General features: G+C 37.6%; 2 protein-coding genes across 2 annotated transcripts; both read left to right on the top strand.

Annotated features, from left to right (window-relative positions):
• Nucleotides 1-1,459: 1,459 nt before the first annotated feature.
• Nucleotides 1,460-11,335, top strand: LOC110780386 (uncharacterized). Its single transcript, XM_056835354.1, has 7 exons — nucleotides 1,460-2,093; nucleotides 3,628-3,832; nucleotides 3,935-4,136; nucleotides 4,281-4,474; nucleotides 4,640-4,799; nucleotides 9,759-9,923; nucleotides 10,490-11,335. The coding sequence occupies exons 1-7, from the start codon at nucleotides 1,904-1,906 to the stop codon at nucleotides 10,949-10,951; spliced, it is 1,578 nt and encodes a 525-aa protein (XP_056691332.1). The 5' UTR covers nucleotides 1,460-1,903; the 3' UTR covers nucleotides 10,952-11,335.
• Nucleotides 11,336-11,513: 178 nt separating this feature from the next.
• Nucleotides 11,514-15,176, top strand: LOC110777304 (disease resistance protein RGA2-like). Its single transcript, XM_021981911.2, has one exon. It carries the CDS (start codon nucleotides 11,686-11,688, stop codon nucleotides 14,827-14,829), a length of 3,144 nt encoding a protein of 1,047 aa, XP_021837603.1. The 5' UTR covers nucleotides 11,514-11,685; the 3' UTR covers nucleotides 14,830-15,176.
• The last annotated feature ends 4,576 nt before the right edge of the window (nucleotides 15,177-19,752 follow it).

The raw sequence follows: 19,752 nt of genomic DNA, 5'->3' as shown, positions 1-19,752 counted from the left end.
CCAAGTTAATATTTTTAGTTATGAAACTCACATTAAGTACTCCGTAATTAAGTATTCCACTCTGTTAAATACGGCCTGAATCGCACCCGTCATCAAGTGAGAGAGTTCACCTAACAAGACCGTAGAAGGTTTTACCTTAAAATCATATGGCGATAAGGGGAGTAACCCCTCAGCCTTATTAAGTGTTTTTCACGACTCTCACACGTGATGTTTCATGGGTCAGAATGGGTGTTAATGAGCCGAGCCTGCTCGTGAACTACTCGATGCTCGGCTCGGCAAAGCTCGGTCAAAGCTCGGCTCGAGTGGGCTCGACTCGAGTTCGAGTTCGGCTCGAGATCTTAACGAGCCAAGCCCGAGCTATCCATGGCTCGGCTCGAAAGCTCGTGAACAAGCTCGACTTTGTTTATAGTGTAAAAATATTTTGTGACTTAGAGTCCCACATCGGTGGATATACATATGTTGAAAAGTTTTGTGGAATATATAAGGCACCTTTATCATAAGTCATAACACAATTTTTAATAGATGAGTGACTCATTTATTATACTACGGTCTACATGTGAGTATAATGTTAATTGATACAACTCGGTAACCACAACCTTAATTAAGCTCTCTCACTAATATTCTACCATTTTCTTAGACGCCCATTTTTTGTCTCTTCATTTTTTGCACTTCATTTTCTATCCCTTCATCCGACCTAACTCTATCCTCCACCAATTCGCTTGACCTCTCCTTACTCAGTTATCCATATCATCTAACATCTACCCAAGATCTCTACCTATTCTTGATTATTAGGAGTTTGTTATACACTTTGTAATTGGCTTCCTTAGTATACCAAGTTGGTGAAAGAGAAAGATGTCTTTTTCTTTACGCATCAATGGCAACCTCTTCATTACAAATAGATTGATAAACATCTATGTTTTCTTCCTTTATCTCCTGCTAGTAACTTTAGTATGATCTTTTCAATTAATGTTATTGGTTTTGCCTAAAATTTTGAATTTGAAGATTTTGTGTATCCTTCTTCTTTGATTACTGCAGTCTTGTAAGCAATGAAAACTTTTGATTTTGATTTTGATGAACCAAAAAATTCTTATTCTTGATGTCTGAAGAAATAGAAAACCCGATTCTCGCAAATCAATCTGCTTCAATTGCCAAAACAGCGCACAATTATTTGTTCAATTTAGTTAAAATGTAATTTTGTGATTTGAATTATTGAGTTTTTTTTCGTGCAGATTATGGTTTAATTACCTTTAGATTTCTTATTTTTTTGGTATTATGTTCTTCATGGATTATCATAAACAAAATAATCATACAGAGGTAGCAAATAGAAAAAAGTATTCAAGAGTTGCTTAAAAAAAACAAAATAACATGTCCCACATCGGTTGTATATCTAAAAGTGAGAGAAATGAGAAGTTATAAAATAACCAATACATTTGCAATCAAACAACCTGCTTCAATTGCAACAATTTGGGCCTTAAAATTTTACTTGGGCTGAATTAAGCAATTGAGCTAAGCGGTCTACAAGATTCAAGCTTGAGTTTTTATAGGCTTGTCGAGTTTCAAGCTCGAGCGGAGTCGAGCTCGAGTTGAGTCGAGTCTTGTACCGAGCTCGAGCTCGAGCTCAAATTTTCAGGCTCGTCGAACTTCGAGCTCGAGCCGAGCCTATGCTTAAGAGTTTCGAGCTCGAGCCGAGCCTACCTAAGCTCGGTCTCGGCTCGGCTCGGCTCATTAACACCCCTAGTAGTCAGATATTAACACACTCCGTACTAAAACCCCGGGAAAATTGGGGTCTTTGGATCTCCTCCAAATATTCTTCCCCGTTTCTCTCTCATCAATCTTGATCCATTTTCAACTCAATTTTAGTAACTCTGAGATAAACCCAGAAGAGAGAATCCATTAAAATGGAATGATTATGAATTTGAAAAAGATGAAGATTTCAGTGTTAATTTCAGTTGGGGTTTTCTTGTTTGCCCTATTTTTTCTCTCCTCATCAACCGCACAAACTACGACTAAGGAGGACTGCAAGGCATGGCTGGTTCAATCAATCCCCACCGACATGTCTCATCTCTCTCTGATTCCCGGAGTTCTTTCCACTGGTATCCTTCTTTTATTTTCTCAATTGTATTACTCCTTATTTATCTGTTTTTTTTTTTTTGGTATTTTTCCTGTAAATAATTATGTAGCGTTAAGGTGTAAGCATAGTTTGAACTTAGAAGTATAAACATTTAACATAGATAACTCCGATCGACCAGTGATTTAATTTGACATGAATCCGAAATCAAAACATGCAGGGAAATGATGTATTTACTACTTATAATTAGTACTTATGGGGTATGCATAGCATAACCTTTTAAAAAATATATATATTTTGCTGATTTTTGTAATAAAAATTAATTAACAATATCCCTCACTCACAATTTTAGTCTTTGTTATTTGAAATAATCAGCCTAAATAATTTTTCTAATACTATGATAAATGTCAATCTTATTATAGAAATGAAGTTCATTGTAATCTAATAAATGAATAGGAGTTTCAGGTTTCACTATCTGAACTTGAGCCTTTGGCACCCCAGGCCAGAAAAGGAACAAAAGAAATTAAGAATCAATCTTTTCGAGGCAGTGTTAAATAATTTCAAGCTTATTGTGTGGAATGAAGTTGAGTTGGACCAGACTTGTCATACCCAACATATGAAGTAGGAAAATAAGGTTAATTTTTGCTAGGGTGCTCTGGAGTATGAAACGGGTACGGGAATGTAATTCACTAATTTGCTTAGTTTTGTTCAGTTAGTACACTAGTGTACCATGATCACATACTAATTTGGTAACCCTGGTGTTCAGTATCTACAGATTTCTGAGGTGTTGGTTATGCTTCTGGATTTTTTTTATTGGTTGCCTACTTGCCTACTAGATAAAAGTATATTGTTTTGCTAAATGGTTCTCTGTCGGCCAGTCTGGTATGTATGATAAGTTGATAACTGATGGTAATGAGAATGACTTTTACTGTAAGTTTGTTAGGAAAGTATCTTATCTTCTTAATGTCCATTGTAATGTGAGCTCATCCCCAAACTTGTATTGTCTTCAAAACTTTCATTACCAACCAATACCATCCCTCAAGTGATAATGAATGGTAATGATTTTTTATTAAAAAAAATGAGATACATTGGGGGAATTGGCATTACCATGGGAATTGACCCATGGTTTCCGCTACAAAATTTCATAAAAATTTATTTTCTTTAATATTCATTACCACTTATCAAACAGACTGGCCGTCTGTAAATTCCTTTCAATTCCCTGAAATTGGGTTGTCATTGTTGTGAAGCTTTTGAAGCGGGACTTCAGCACTAGTAATATCTTGCTGATTTTGCTTCTTTTGGTTTAGATGTTGGTGTAGATTACTGCATTTCATAAAGTATTGCTGGCAGAACACGTACAGGGCTCACTCCGCTCAGTATAGCCATATGCATATGTAGACATTTGACATCCATTTTTATTAGCATACATACTTTTGAGCTTCATAGAACCAGTTTCCACTTTCCAGTCTGTTACTTGCAATGATCTATGAAAGTCTTGATCAATTTGACTTTTTAACCTTCAATTTTCTTAATATGACGAAATATATGCACTTTGTCAGCTGATGTCTTCCGGTGGTTGGCTGGTAACTCAACTAAAAAGCTGGATATCATGGCTCAATACTGGCAATTGGTTGCTGGACCAGAAAATCCTCTTTCAGGGGATTATGGTTACTCAGAAGAAGAAATGGAAAGCTTTGGTGCTCAAGAAGGTTTTGGTGTATATAAAGCCATTGTTAAGGCTGCTGACCGCAATGTCAATCTCAGGTATAGATTTGAATTATTTCCTTTGTATTTGGAGAATAAGGAAAGTTTTACATTTTTAATGAACTATTTTCTGGAAACCTTGCTGTATGTAATCCATTGTAGGCTTTTGCAGCACTCAGGTGTGTATCCTGATTATACCAAAGAACCATCTGACCTTGCGATAGGAAGACCAAATGTGAAGAACGTTACACTATTACTTGGCAAATGGTGGGGATCTGGCATAGTTCATGCTAAAGTTTGGATATCAGATGAACGTGATGTATACATTGGATCTGCCAACAATGACTGGAAATCTCTCACTCAGGTACTCTGCAAAAAAATCGTATACTTTGTTTGGACCTTCTTTCTTATCAAACTGTGCTCTAATTTTTGCACATCTATTATAGACTGATAGTCCTACTCGTTGCATATAACTTGCAGTTACCACATTGTTTCTTAATTTTAATAGGTTAAAGAAGCTGGTGTCTACATTTCTAATTGTCCAAGTATTGCCAAGAAGGTCGAGATTTACTATAACAACTTGTGGACACTTGGTTCACTGGATGCATCAGCACATACAATAACAACCTGGGATCGACGTTGGCAGATAAATAGAACAGTTCCTTGTTGGTCGCATTTTGTTGCTCCAGAAGAAAGATGCAAGTATGGTCATGGAAACACAATTTCTCTCTTATACATGCACAATTTGTTTATGAGAAATTCAAATTGTCTACACTTTGCTTCATGTAGGATTTGCACGAACTTTGCTATATCGATGTTCCCTTTCCAAGGGATTGTATTTAAAATCCAATCATTTTGATGATGCAGATCTCCTCTTCCTCATGATTATGTCAATATCAAACATGTATATGGATACCCTTTGCTCTCAGACCCTCATATGTTTCAGCTACCTATTCAGACTCCTGGATACAGCAATGGTTCAACTCCCCAGCTTTCCTCCAGCTATCTCTCTTTTGCTCCTCCTGAGGTAATCGGGTTTCAAGTTGAAACTCTTTGTTGCTTGTTAGTCAAGTTGACTTACCCCACGTGGTTTTTGCCTATGTTCAGAAACACAGGACTACAGTCATCTTTTTTATTTATTTTTATTTTTTATCCTTTTTGATATTCGGTGGAAGCGGTGGGGAATTGTAACCTTTCAAATAAGCACCCTCCTTGCATAGTAATATACTTGCTCTCAATACAAGTGTAAAAGTTCTCCTCAGCTCCTCTTTCAGATACCATTACCTTACCCTATCTTTCTTCTGTTTAATGTTCCTTTTTGCTCCTCTTTCAGATACATTACCTTACCCTATCTTTCTTCTGTTTAATGTTCCTTTTTGCTCCTCTTTCAGATACATTACCTTACCCTATCTTTCTTCTGTTTAATGTTCCTTTTTGCTCCTCCTTCACTACTAACCCCCCAATCCGAGCACATGCTTAGTAAAAACAAGTTTAGCTCAACAGTTGTACGGGATCGTATAAGTGAGTCCAGACCAAACCTACCAGGGAACACCGAAGACCATGAGGCAGAGCAAACCTACCATGGCTGGCCAAATCTCCAGGCAGACCAAACCTATAAGGGCAGACCAATCTCCGGGAAGGCCAAACCTACCAGGGCAGACAAAGACCATGAGGCAGAGCAAACCTACCATGGATGCCCATATCTCCAGGCAGACCAAACCTATAAGGGCAGACCAAATCTTTACATCATCGTCATACACGTGGCGACATCTAAATAAGCCAAAGTACTGAATAGGACGCCTATAAATACCCCCACCTCATTTATGAGAGGGGACATTATTCTCGGTACTTGCTCCACCTTCTCTCTACTTTCTCTCTCTAAATAATACATGATACTGACTTAAGCATCGGAGGGGGTTTCCTCGGTAAAACCTCCGAGGTTAGCTTACGTTTGCTCTGCTTGACAGGGCAAGGTACATCTAGACCATTCCCCCAGTTCCGTACCCGGAACAAGTGGCGCTAGAAGGAGGGGGAATCTCTAAAACCTTGCTCTGGAAGGCAGTGCTCGAAGATAGCAGTTCAAGCAGAACAATTTACTTCAAATAACGTACCATTGTCCCCGAACCTCTGGGTGAAATGTGAGTGAAACCCCCTAAACCATGGTGAACGACCACCATGAATATGATTAATTCAACAGGCTACCGAAATGGATTTCTAGATGAAAGAATTCAAGAAAATAGGAAAAGACAAATAACTTGGCATTTATACAAGGAGGCAATTCCAAGGGACTTATTCACACCAAGCTAAGCTTTCTCTCTCTTTTTCTTATTAATAATACAGTCTGAAATTTCTTTCAAGTGTCAAAACATAGACTACAATTGGTGGATGATGTCGTGAATTTATAGATTTTGCAAACGGCTGAAATCATCTGTGCACACCAACTGTTTGTAAAAATGCATCAATGAAATCAATCAGTATTTACATATTTGACTAAGCATGTTGCGATAACTACCAAATGCATGCTTCACCAACGATTTATAAGTAAACAAAAATGACGGAGTTAAATCAATTATTTAGTCTTTGTATATGAATATGGTTTTTCATATTCTATTGAGCTCTAAAAGGTGCACTGTACTCTGTGACTCTTATCATGAGTAATGACTCAGAGCATGCCATGTGCTCGATCAAATTCCCAAGTGGAATCACATCGTTCCTAGCGTATCTAATTTCATGGTCATACTCTGACCAGACCTTAGGTGGCAGAGCAAAGGCCATGAATCCAGAGCAAAGATAATGCGACAAGAGGAGTCAAAGCATTGAGGCTAGGCAAAGTTGGCCTAGTAGACAGAAGACCATGAGGCAGATCAAGACGACAGAGGTAGACCACGTACATTACGTCAGCTCAAGGCTCATAGCGATAAAATGAGAAATTGAATTGAGGCCAGAGTAAGGTGGTGCGAAGAGGAATACACACACACGTATCAAAGTTAGGACTCGAGACAAGAACACATGAAAAGGAGTATGGAAGCATGATAGAGCAAGAGTAATCCAATAGGAAGATTTTACTGGTAAGCATGCATGTTAAATGCTAAAATTAGCAGAACAAAGAAAAAATGTTGAAATGCATATTAATGTTATTGTTTTACAGAGTTATACATATCTATATGTACATTACCTAGCAATATGATTGGTCATTACTTATTATTATGAATATAAAAGGCCTAGCTAGCCTATATTCAGATATGATCATGACAAAGTATCAAAATTTTATTTTATTTTATTTTATTTTTTTTAAAAAAAAAGGAAAAAAAAGAAAAGAAAAGAAGAAGTTGGAACTGAAGAAATAATCATGAGTTTCTCTGGTTATGAAAACCCAGAGCAAATTAAAATCTAAGCGGCCAAAAAGGTCGGAGTTGAAGATAAATTTCTAAATTTGCTCCCAGAGCAAATTAAAATCTAAGCGGCCAAAAAGGTCGGAGTGGAAGATAGACTTCAAAATTTGCTTCCAAAGCAAATTAAAATCTAAGCGGCCAAAAAGGTCGGAGTTGAAGATAGATTTGCTCCCAGAGCAAATTAAAATATAAGCGACCAAAAAGGTTGGAGTTGAACATAGATTTCCATATTTGCTCCCAGGGCAAATTAAAATCTAAGCGGCCAAAAAGGTCGGAGCTGGAGATAGATTTCTAAATTTGCTCCTAGAGCAAATTAAAATCTAAGCGGCCAAAAAGGTCGGAGTTGAAGATAGATTTCTAAAGTTGCTCCCAGAGCAAATTAAAATCTAAGCGGCTAAAAAGGTCGGAGTTGAAGATAGATTTGCTCACAAAGCAAATTAAAATCTAAGCGGCCAAAAAGGTCGGAGTTGAACATAGATTTCCAAATTTGCTCCCAGAGCAAATTAAAATCTAAGCGGCCAAAAAGGTCGGAATTGAAGATAGATTTGCTCCCGGAGCAAATTAAAATCTAAGCGGCCAAAAAGGTCGGAATTGAAGATAGATTTGCTCCCGGAGCAAATTAAAATCTAAGCGGCCAAAAAGGTCGGAGCGGAAGATAGATTTCTAAATTTGCTCCCAGAGCAAATTAAAATCTAAGCGGCCAAAAAGGTCGGAGTTGAAGATAGATTTCTAAATTTTCTCCCAAAGCAAATTAAAATCTAAGCGGCCAAAAAGGTCGGAGTTGAAGATAGATTTCAAATTTGCTCTCAGAGCAAATTAAAATCTAAGCGACCAAAAAGGTCGGAGTTGAAGATAGATTTCTAAACAAGTTAAAATCTAAGCGGCAAAAAAGGTCGAAGTTGAAGATAGATTTTCTCCCAAAGAAAATTAAAATATAAGCGATAAAAAAGGTCGGAGTTGTACATAGATTTCCATATTTTCTCCCAGAGCAAATTAAAATCTAAGCGACCAAAAAGGTCGGAGTTGAAGATATATTTTCTTCCAGAGCAAATTAAAATCTAAGCGGTCAAAAAAAAAAAAAAAAGTCGTAGTTGAAGATAAATTTCCATGTTGCTCCCAGAGCAAACAAAAAGGTAAGCGACCAAAAAGTTCGGAGACAAACAAAAATATCTAAATTTGCTCCGAGAGCAAAATTGAAACCTAAGCGGCAAATTAGTCAAAAAATGAGCACTATGGAAAGACCCAAAGGGCAATATAGTAGTACCAAAAAGAGCCCCCAGGACACACCTTTTATGGAAAAACTTACCCCCACAAGTCTCGAAGACCACCAAAAAAAAAAAAATAGAGAAGACATGCCATCCCCTACGAGTACACGGGCACTGGGAAGAAAGGGAAGAGTGGGCTTAACCTCAAGTCAAGCCAACTCTTGAGGGACTAGTTGTACATAGTCTAATATGCATCACCATCCAAAGTAGGCATGAACGACATGGCAAAGATGAAGAGCATCAAAGAGCAGGCTTAACCCTAAGGTGAAGCCAACTGTTGAAGGACTAGTTGTATGCGGTCTAATATGCATCACCATCAAGAGTAGGCATGAAGGACAGGACACAGATGAAGAGCATCAAAGAGCAGGCTTAACCCTAAGGTCAAGCCAACTCTTGAGGGACTAGTTGTACGTGGTCTAATATGCATCACCATCAAGAGTAGGCATGAACAGCAGGAAAAAGATGAAGAGCACCAAAGAGCAGGCTTAACCCTAAGGTCAAGCCAACTCTTGAGGAACTAGTTGTACGGGATCGTATAAGTGAGTCCAGACCAAACCTACCAGGGAACACCGAAGACCATGAGGCAGAGCAAACCTACCATGGCTGGCCAAATCTCCAGGCAGACCAAACCTATAAGGGCAGACCAATCTCCGGGAAGGCCAAACCTACCAGGGCAGACAAAGACCATGAGGCAGAGCAAACCTACCATGGATGCCCATATCTCCAGGCAGACCAAACCTATAAGGGCAGACCAATCTCACAGGCAGACCAAATCTGTACATCATCGTCATACACGTGGCGACATCTAAATAAGCCAAAGTACTGAATAGGACGCCTATAAATACCCCCACCTCATTTGTGATAGGGGACATTATTCTCGGTACTTGCTCCACCTTCTCTCTACTTTCTCTCTCTAAATAATACATGATACTGACTTAAGCATCGGAGGGGGTTTCCTCGGTAAAACCCCCGAGGTTAGCTTACGTTTGCTCTGCTTGACAGGGCAAGGTACATCTAGACCATTCCCCCAGTTCCGTACCCGGAACAACAGTAAAAAAGTCTACCCAAGGGCTACCGTCTACCAAGTTCATTTTATAACTAAAAACAAATTTAGATAAGTTTGTATTAGTTGATTTTAGGTGAAAAGAACAAAGCCAACTTGCAAATCGGTGAATTTTTTTCTTTAGTTTCTCCTTCATCACACATTGCATTTTCTTCTGCTGTATTTAAATGATTCTCATCACTGTAATTGGTGATTGATGCTTTCTTTTGTTATGTTTATTTTCCGTGGGCTAACGGATACCTAATTGAGATGTCTATGTGCTGTAGCTCTCCTTTGGAAAATTCCAGACTGATGAACAAGCATGGTTGGATACAATAACATCTGTAGGAACTGGAGCTGTTGTTAGAATCAGTACAATGGATTGGCTTGGTCAATCTCAATATACAGAACAAACCGTTTACTGGTCGTCTCTTTCTTCTGCTATATCAGAGGTATTTCCTCATATTGTTGCGTGAAGTTTGGAGAAGTTTGTGGTTTATATTTTGGTCTTATACATTGGGGGCCTTTCTATTTTGTCGCAAAATATAGCTGTGAGATCTTGAAAAACGTCATTGTAGTTTGTTTTTCCTCTTGACTCTTTGGGGGGAGGGCACATGGATATTAATGGAAAATATAGTGCTCCTATTTTAGGTTGTCCCAAAATATCAGGCCTCGTTTTAGATTTAATAAGTTAAAAATTGAACTTTCCCATATTTATTCTTAGTAGAGTTTCAAAGAAAACAACATAGGTTTGGTGAAGATGTGTAACTTTGGATAATGAAAGGTAATTCTAATTATTAAATAAATTCCTTTCTTACTATGTTACCATGAAGTATATAGTGTACACAGATAAGCTTGAATCTCTGAAAGATTATTATTTATTACTGCTACTTCTGGGCTTTGTGCTTTCAGAAACTGAGCTCATTTACATGAATTTTCTTAAAGCTTACACTGTTCCTTATTTCTTTAATGTTTCTGAGAAGTATTTAATTATCTTAATCATGTCACTGAATAATAGGTGGTCTTCTCGAAGAAGGCAACAGTCCAGCTCCTTGTGGCACGATGGGCGCATTTTATCAACAACACGGATCAATATTTGAAATATCTACTATACACTAATGTCTTGTGCCATTCATCAATGTATAACCACTGCTCAGGCAAAGTGGAAATCAAATACTACGAGGTGCCTGGTTACAATTCAACAGGGCCAGCTGTTAGAAATGGTACTAAAACAGGGAATATGTATCCTGGTTACACGAGGGTGAATCATGGGAAATATGCAGTCAGCGATGTGAGAGCTCACATTGGGACAAGCAACCTTATATGGGATTATTTCTATACAACTGCTGGTATCAGTTTTGGCACTTACAACCCTGCCATTGTTTCCCAACTTCAACAAATCTTTGATGCTGATTGGAACTCCCCGTATGCTGTTTCTGTCGAACCGCTGCAAGAAGTTGATTCTTATTCAAGCTGGTGATGCTCTTCCTCAGCAAAGAGAGGACGCAGACAAGCTGCGCCGCTGCACCAATTTTTTTGGATCGTTGGCCTCAGCTGTATTGCTTTCAGCATTCTCTTAAACCATCGGAAATATTCCGTCTGTTCATGGACCTAGATACTGGATAATATACGAGCACTTGCCGCATAGGATGTGTGTTGATGTTGGAGGAGGGGAGATTCACTTAGAAAAATGAACTCTGATACTTAAGATGCTTGAAATTCCACCTCCTAAGTCCTAACATCATTAAATCTATTTTCGTGAACATCCTTCACAAGTGAGTTTTTTTTTGTACATTTCTCCGGTTCAGACTCTTGTTTGATAACCATAAATCATTCCATTTACATGAGTTTTTATTTCTTACAATGTGATGTAATTAAGTAGCACATACCTTGATGAATACGTTTCGTGAACTAATTGCTACTCCGTATTTGCAAATGCTGCAGCAACTGTCTTTTTATTCGACATTTTGCAATAATTGTGAAAAAGGAAGGGGCCATGAAATTGTTTGGAAAGTGGTAGAATTTTCATACTAAGTCAATGCTGCCCCCACCTCCATCGATCATCTTTGAATTTTCAGTTTAAAGATTAGACTAAATGTACCAAGTACACCATTAAAATCATATCCTACAACAAGTTCACCCTTATCGTTTTCTCAGAGTTTTGAGTGATTCACCAGCCAAAAGTAGAGGAGAAGTGAGTTAAAAGAGTTTGAAATGGCAGATTCCATTGTATCTGATCTTGTTGGGAGACTTTTAGGATACTTGGGCCAATCAGCTGCTGGAAAAGTTGCTTCTTACTTTGGTGGTAGAGATAAGCTGAAGGAGCTTGAGCATACGATGATGATGATCCAAGCTCGGCTTTCTGATGCAGAGAGGCTATGCGAAGGCGAGGATGGAGCTCTGGTTAAGTTGTGGCTGAAAAGGCTAAAAAATGTTTTATACCAATTTGAAGATTTATTTGAAGAAGTCTCCTTTTACGACAAAGATATGGAGCTAAGGTCTGCAAACAGCCTGACTAATGCGGTATGTTATCCGTTCTCTAAGTTGAGTCTCCTTAAAATGAATACAAGAGTGACCCAAGATGTTGAGTTTGTTATGAAAGAGTTAGAGGGGATCACATCTGATATGCATAGGTTTCATCTGAGGGGGGATTCCATTCAGGGACAACGTTCCTTGAATCTGATGAGTAGCAGAGAGACTCACTCTTTTGTTTTGGAGGAAGAGGTTATTGGTAGAGAGGAAAACAAAAATGAGATTTTAGAGATGCTTTTAAAGTCTGATAACATTGGGAATGAATTGTCTGTCATCCCTATTGTGGGGATTGGTGGGTTAGGAAAAACTACGCTTGCACAGCTTGTATATAATAACAATAGTGTGCAACAACATTTTGAGTTAAGATGTTGGGCGTGCATCTCAGAAATCTGTAGTTTCGAAGAGCTTGTGAGGAAGGTTTATGTATCCATAGTTAAACATGATTGTGGCCAATTGAGCATTGAACAGCTGCAGTCTCATATTCGGGAAACCATAAATGGCAAGAAATACCTGATCGTTTTAGATGATGTATGGGATGAGGATCGTGAGAGATGGCTTTCCTTGAGGCGTTTTTTCTGTGGTGGTAAACAGGGTAGCAAAATAATTGTGACCTCGAGGTCTAAAGTAGTGGCTTTAAACATGGGTACTGCTAAACCCTACGAACTGAAAGGGCTTTCAGAGGAGAAGTCATGGGTGTTGTTTAGAAGTTTAGCATTCAGACAAGGTCAAGAGGAGAAGAACCCAAATCTTACTAGTATTGGTAAAGAGATTGTGAACAAGTGTGCAAATGTTCCACTCGCTATAAGGACTGTTGCTGGCATTCTTTATACTAAAGACACTGAAGAAGAATGGATGCATTTTATGGATAGTGACCTCAGACTCATGGAACAAAAAGAAAACAATATTATGTCAACTTTGAAGCTGAGCTATGACCATCTTCCATCACAGCTAAAGCAGTGTTTCGCTTATTGTGCTTTGTTTCCTAAGGATCATGAATTTGACGTACAGAGACTAATTTGGCTATGGATGTCTCAAGGTTTTGTTCAACCATTGGGTAGAAATCAGAGCCCATATGGTGTTGGTCATGCATATTTCATGGAGTTATTGAGAAGATGTTTCTTTCAAGATATCAGGAGAAATTGGTATGGTAGAATAACAAAATGTAAAATCCACGATTTAATGCATGACTTGGCACTTATGGTAGGAGATGAATGCGTTCTAGTAGACAGGACTGTGGAGTTAATCAATGAGAATGTTAGGCACGTGTATTTTAAACATGGCCAACATTCACTATGGAAACCTCCATCAAGGTTGCTTGCTGCTCCTCGAATGCGATCTCATTTGCTGTCTACTGGGATATTTGAAAAGGGTTCTACATCGAGTTTAAATAAAACTATCTCAAGTTTGATGTTCTTACGTGCATTGGACTTGGGTGAGGGGTTCTACAAAAGACTTCCAAATTCCATAGGAGAGCTAAAGCACTTGAGATACTTAAGAGTTTGTGTCCTTTCTACTTCTCTTCCGTTTGGGATCACTAGGTTACAGAACTTGCAGACTTTGGACCTTCGCAACTCCCAGAACCTTATAAAGATGCCAAGAGACTTTTATAAATTGAGCAGCCTTAGGAACTTGCAGCTTCGGTGTTGTATGCAGAACGTGAATGGTGATATATGGATTGATTCTGGTGGATTTGTTGATATGCCTCGCAGATTTGGGCAGTTAGCTTCTCTCGAAACATTGGATTACTTCATCGTGGGCAAAAACAACGGATTAGATGCGCTTTCCAGGCTGAATCTGGTAGGAGGGTGCCAGATTTATTTTAAGAAGCGCCGGCAGAACATGAGAGCAGAAGCTATGCTGGCTAATTTGAAGGAGAAAAAGCTTACCTTCCTGAAATTGAACTGGTCATTTCTGCATGATATTGGAGCTGGTGAGGTGATAGAATGCTTACAACCCCCTTGTACTCTTAAAGCCTTTCATATTCAGGAGTGGAAAGGTGTTGGGTTTCCAAGTTGGGGAATAGATGAGATTCCTTGCTTGCTCCCAAACCTTGTTTCTATTACAATTGAAGGTTGCATCAGATGTCAATATCTTCCGACTTTCAGCCAATTGCCCCATCTCAAGATGTTAGATCTTTTGGTCCTCCATGCTTTGGAGTACATAGAGATTGGAGTTGAGAGTAGTAGTAGTAGTGTGGGTTTCTCTTGTTCAAGAGCCACAACATATTTTCCAGCCTTAGAGCGTTTGCATTTGCGGGATTTGCCTAAACTAAAGAGTTGGTCGACTACAGAGAGTATAGGGGATAATATCAGTAGTGTCACACCAGGAGTTTCGCAAGTCCTGAACAGTCTACGCGAGTTGGTGTTGGGTAGACTCCCGAATGCGGAACTGCTTCCAAGGAGTTTTGGTTGTTCTACAATGCTTCAACAACTTAATATACGGGAGCTTCCTAATCTCGAATCCTTACCAGAGGGGATAGGGAATCTCTCCCAGCTTTACAAGCTATGCATCGGAGATTGTCCTAAATTGATAGCACTTCCAGAATCATTTCGTAACCTTACTAATTTACAACAACTTCACATACGGGAGTGTCCTAATCTCGAATCCTTACCAGAGGATATAGGGAACCTCTCCCAGCTTCGCAAGATATCCATCAAAGATTGTCCTAAATTGACAGCAATTCCAGAATCATTTGGTAACCTCACTGCTTTACAACAACTTTTTATTATTGAATGTCCAGAGCTGAAGAGAAGATGTCAAAAGCCTAATGGTGAGGATTGGCCGCTTATTCAACATGTCCCGGAGGCATTCCTTTTTCAACGGTGAGGGTTTATATTGTTAAACCTATACAGGGTACCATGGAAATTTGCCTAGAGGTAGTGTTTATTTATTTTTTGAAAAACTAGGAGACCCTTTTCACAAGGGGAATGTCTTAAGGTATCAACTTCTAGAATTTGCGAGTTCGTTTAGAAGGAATGATAGTAGAATCCGTAGTAGTGAGGTATCCCAAGTTGTTATGTGTATTGTATTCCAAGTTTAACAGTGGAAAATGGTATTCGATTGGTCTGACTGCTTAAGAATCCATCCTAGTAATTCATTGTCGCAGCTATCAGCTTGATTGACTTCAATCCATCGCATGCAACAAAGCTTTTGTTGAGATGCACATGCTTATTTCAGGCTTTTCTTGAAATGTGTTTAAAACATGCTTATTTCAGTCTTTGAAGTGAAATGAAATGAATAACAAAGCTCTTGGTTCCATTGTGTCTCGTCTACAGCTACCATTCTCGGTTTTTTTTTTGCTATAAAATAATGTGTGAAGTGAAATGAAATGAATAACAACTTCAATAAACAGAACGTTAATGGAACCAAGAGAGTGTGAATAACAACTTCAATAAACAAACTATATTCTTATAATAATTTAGCTAAACATTACGCCCAAAGTTTAAATAGACCAAGATCAAATCAAATCAGATTGGATATATTTAGATCACACACGAAAAAATCATGTTAAATATAACCCAGACAATTAAGGCCCTGTTTAGTTCACCTTATTTTTTCTGATCTGATCTGAATTTATTTTTTCTGATCTAATCTGATATGAACTTATTTTTTCTGATCCGATCTGATATGATATGATCTGATTCTTTAAAATTAAGTTTAAACAAAAATCTACATTTATTAATATTAAACGACTTACGTGTAAAATAAATGTTACACAAATTTATAATATTGTTATTATTTATTTGACTTTGCTCATGATTTAACTATTTCTTATATTAGATAGACCTATACATGATCTAGATAGATCGGTTATGATCTAGACATATAAGTTCTGATCTGTATATGATTTGTACAGACCGGTTCTGATCTGGACATGATTTATACAGATCAGTTCTGATCTGGACATGATTTGTACAGATCAGTTCTGATTTGGACATGATTTGGACATGATCAGTTCTGATCTGGACATGATTTGTAAAGGTGGGATTATTAAAAAATATGTCGTAGGTGGGATTAATAAAAGAAAATCGGCCGAAGTTTGGATTAATATTACTAAATTTTCCTAATAATAAAAATAAGTTAAAAAATAATAATAGTAATCTGGTCTGATCTGATCTGAACTTATTTTTTCTAATCTGATCTGTACTTATTTTTACTGATCTGATCTGGTCTGGTCTGATCTGATCTGATTAAATCCGAAATAAGTAATAAGGTCATGAAATAAGGTGAACTAAACAGGGCCTAAGAAAGATTCGAGCATGACCATTATGGATTTATGGTTTGTAATATTTTGGCTCATTGATTTATAGTTTTATACCATATCATTTTTAACAGACTTGTAATTATGAAATTTCTATGTTTAATATAACGCTTGACAGTGGAAAGGGTTTCACCTTCCAATCTAAAGGTTGGGACAATGGCGGTGACAAAAAATAATTTATTTTAAGTTGGAAAATTTAAATTGTATTTTTTAAGAAAAGGGTTTCAATCTACCCAAGCCCAGTCCAATTCTGTTTTGAAGTCCAAACAATTTATTCAAAGTACAATTTATGTTTTTTGAAAGCCCAAAAGGGAAAACCCCGATCCTAGCCCAATAGGGATACGAAACCTATAAATAAGTCGTACTCCCTCACGAATCCCCACATAAAACTCTACGCGCTTTCTATCTTTCTCTCTTCTTCTCTTCCCTCACTGGCACTCCCTTCGCTCTCTTTCTCCCTCGGCTTGACGTGCACGCAAGAGCCTGCTGCTCGCCCGTCCTCTCCGTGTCGCTCGTCGCAAGCCTTGGCGCCCATCGCCCTTTTCTTTCCCTTCCGCGCGCGCCTTGCTCGCGTCGCGTCTCCCAGCAAGAAGGCAACAACAACAATTTGCTCAATTTTTATAGTTTACACAAATGAGCAAATATTTTTTGCTCATTTTTTATAGTTTACACAAATGAGCAAATATTTTTGCTCATTTTTAAAATTTTAGAGTTTGGATTTGTAAATATTCAAATTTTTTTCTCATTGTGTCTAAATGAACAAATATTTTAAAATCACAGATTATTTAACATTAAAAAATTTTACTCATTTTTTATAGCTTACACAAATAAGTAAATATTTTTGCTCATTTTTTATAGTTTACACAAATGATCAAATATTTTTGCTCATTCATAAAATTTTATAGTTTGGGTTTGTTAATATTCAAAACTTTTGCTCATCGTATCTAAATGAGCAAATATTTCAAAATCTCAGATTACTTAACATTCAAAAAATGTACTCATTTTTTATCGTTTACACAAATGAGCAAATATTATATTTTCTCATTTTTTATAGTTTACACAAATGATCAAATATTTTTGCTCATTTTTTAAAATTTAAAGTTTGGGTTTGTGAATATTCAAAAATTTGCTGATTGTTTCTAAATGATCAAATTTAAAAATAAATAGAATTTATTAAAAAGTAAAGAATAATCCAGTAGGATAACTAATATCATAAACAAAATACAAAGAGTTACCCATGTAGGATTCGAACCTACATCATTGTGCAATGGCACAAAGCTCTACCAATTGAGCTAATAGGTATTACTTCATGTTGGTACCAACACAATACGAACTTTCGATGTTTTGTCTGAACTTAAAGTTTTTCAGAAAAGCTTAGAAGCAGCAGCAACCATAAAATCAAATCAAGATTCCAAGGTTATTTTATACATACCCTGACACTTATGCCTGGTTTGTTGGAAAAAATGTCTAATGCTGCAGTTGCACTCCATTTTCAGTACTCTGAACTCCAAAGAGATACCAGGATATCAACAATACAAACAATCAAATCAATCTCAAATTGGTTGTACTGGAAATCACCACCTTCAAATACTTCTCTAGTTTTAATACCAAGGAGAAAGATGAAGGAAATAATGCCCTTGGTCCAAGTATGCATTTAATGTTAAGTCTAATAAATACGGTTCAGTATTAATTAACAAGTTAATAATTCAGTGAGATCAAGTGAGCTGAATGCCTAGCTAGAGGTCGCTTCAGTTCAAGTGGAATTAATGATATTAATCCACAACTTACTCTTGACTGAACCCGTAGGGTCACACAAATAGTACGTAAACGGATCAAGTATTTAATGACATTAAATACTCCATCTATGGATATTCGGAATCGACGGATCTTGGTTTTAGTGGGAGCTAAGATCGTCAAAGGCAAGTAAATGAATACTCCGGAAACGATGATATTGCCGGAAACGGAAATATGGATCGTATCGGAAATATAAATATTATCCAAGTCGTAGATGTTGCCGGAAACGGAAACATGGTTCGTATCGGAAAATATTATCGAAAATGGAAATATTGCCGGAAATGGAAATACTGTCAGAATCGGAAATATTATCGGAATCGGAAAAATAATTTCGGAAACGGAAATATTAAATATTTGTTCGAAACGGAAATGAATTCCGGAATCGGAAATATTAAATATTGTTCGTATCGGAAATGAATTCCGGAATCGGGATTTAATCGGAAGCGCGTCGTACGAATTAGCATCGGACGAGACTTGCTAGACGAAGGCCCAACACGAAGCCAGGCCTGCGTCCAGCAAGCCATGCGCATCAACACAATGCAGCAAGGCCACGCCAGGCCCAGCACAAGGCCAGGCCCAGCATGGCGCGCGCGCAAAATGGGCTGCGAGTAATGCTCGAGGGCTGCGAGCAGTGCAGCTCGCGTGGGCCGCGAGGCTTGCGCGGGCTGTGCGGTGCTCGTGCTCGTGTGCGGTTGTGTGCGATACGAATCCTAAAGCTATCAGAATTCGTTCTATGATTAAATCCTAATCCTAGTAGATAGAATTTATTTAATAGAGTTCTAAAGGGATTCTAATTAAACTAATTGGTATTCTAATAGGATTCTAAATCCTTTTCCATGACCCTATAAATATGTGCCTAGGTTCACAAATTTATACACAAGTTTTCAAGTATTCAAAGATAGGATTTTTAAGTAGAAAAATCAGCCATAACACTTGCCCTATTTAGCCGAAAATAAGTAGTACCTTAAGGGCGATTCTAGTTGGTCAATCTTAAGGCGGATCCGGACGTGCTGTGGACTTTCTACGGAGGGACGACACTTGGAGTCCTAAAGATTTGTTCTTGTTCGGTTCGGGCGCAGGTAGGGAGGGCACGCTACAAAGTGTATGCATCCTAGACTAATTATATGATTATGTGCAATTAATATGTATCATGGCATTAAGGTTTTTCCGCATGATTTATGTTGTTCATATGTATCATAACCTAACAGTGGTATCAGAGCCAGGTTATTATTATTTGCATAATCTATAAATTGCTTAACATGGTTAAATTTTACAAATTTGCAAGGAATTAAAAGGGGTGATTAATTTTCGTAATTGTTAATTAATTGAAAATTGCGTTTATTTAATTATATGTACGCAGTTTTTCGGCAGTTTCTTCGTTACTCAACCAAATCGAGTGATTTTTGTGTCAATTCCGCATGTAAAATGCATTCTAAAACTTTGACAAAAACACTATTTTTCGGCCGAACCCAGAATTCCCAAATTCGAAGCCTAACTATGACTTTTCGGACGTTTTAGTTTTTCTAACGCAAAAGTTTGTAATTTTAAGATGTTAAATTGAATATTTGGGATTCTTGTTGTTAAATCTTGAATTTTTGATTGACCTACTGTATATGTTTAACAAATTGAATGCCTAAGCTTGTTAATTATACAACCTAATTTGTAATTGTAATTAATTTGTTGAAATTCGAATA

The sequence above is a fragment of the Spinacia oleracea genome, chromosome 1, assembly GCF_020520425.1.
Source record: "Spinacia oleracea cultivar Varoflay chromosome 1, BTI_SOV_V1, whole genome shotgun sequence".
Lineage (NCBI taxonomy): Eukaryota > Viridiplantae > Streptophyta > Magnoliopsida > Caryophyllales > Amaranthaceae > Spinacia > Spinacia oleracea.
Note: the sequence above shows the minus strand (reverse complement) of the source record. Positions and strands in the feature narration are given on the sequence as shown.

What these genes read in the sequence shown, in the direction of transcription:
- LOC110780386 (XM_056835354.1), top strand. Translation starts at nt 1,904, where the DNA reads ATGATTATGAATTTGAAAAAGATGAAGATTTCAGTGTTAATTTCAGTT. An exon ending in TCCCGGAGTTCTTTCCACTG is followed by an intron (nt 2,094 to 3,627) that starts GTATCCTTCTTT and finishes GCACTTTGTCAG; the next exon opens with CTGATGTCTTCCGGTGGTTG. An exon ending in GACCGCAATGTCAATCTCAG is followed by an intron (nt 3,833 to 3,934) that starts GTATAGATTTGA and finishes AATCCATTGTAG; the next exon opens with GCTTTTGCAGCACTCAGGTG.
- LOC110777304 (XM_021981911.2), top strand. Translation starts at nt 11,686, where the DNA reads ATGGCAGATTCCATTGTATCTGATCTTGTTGGGAGACTTTTAGGATAC.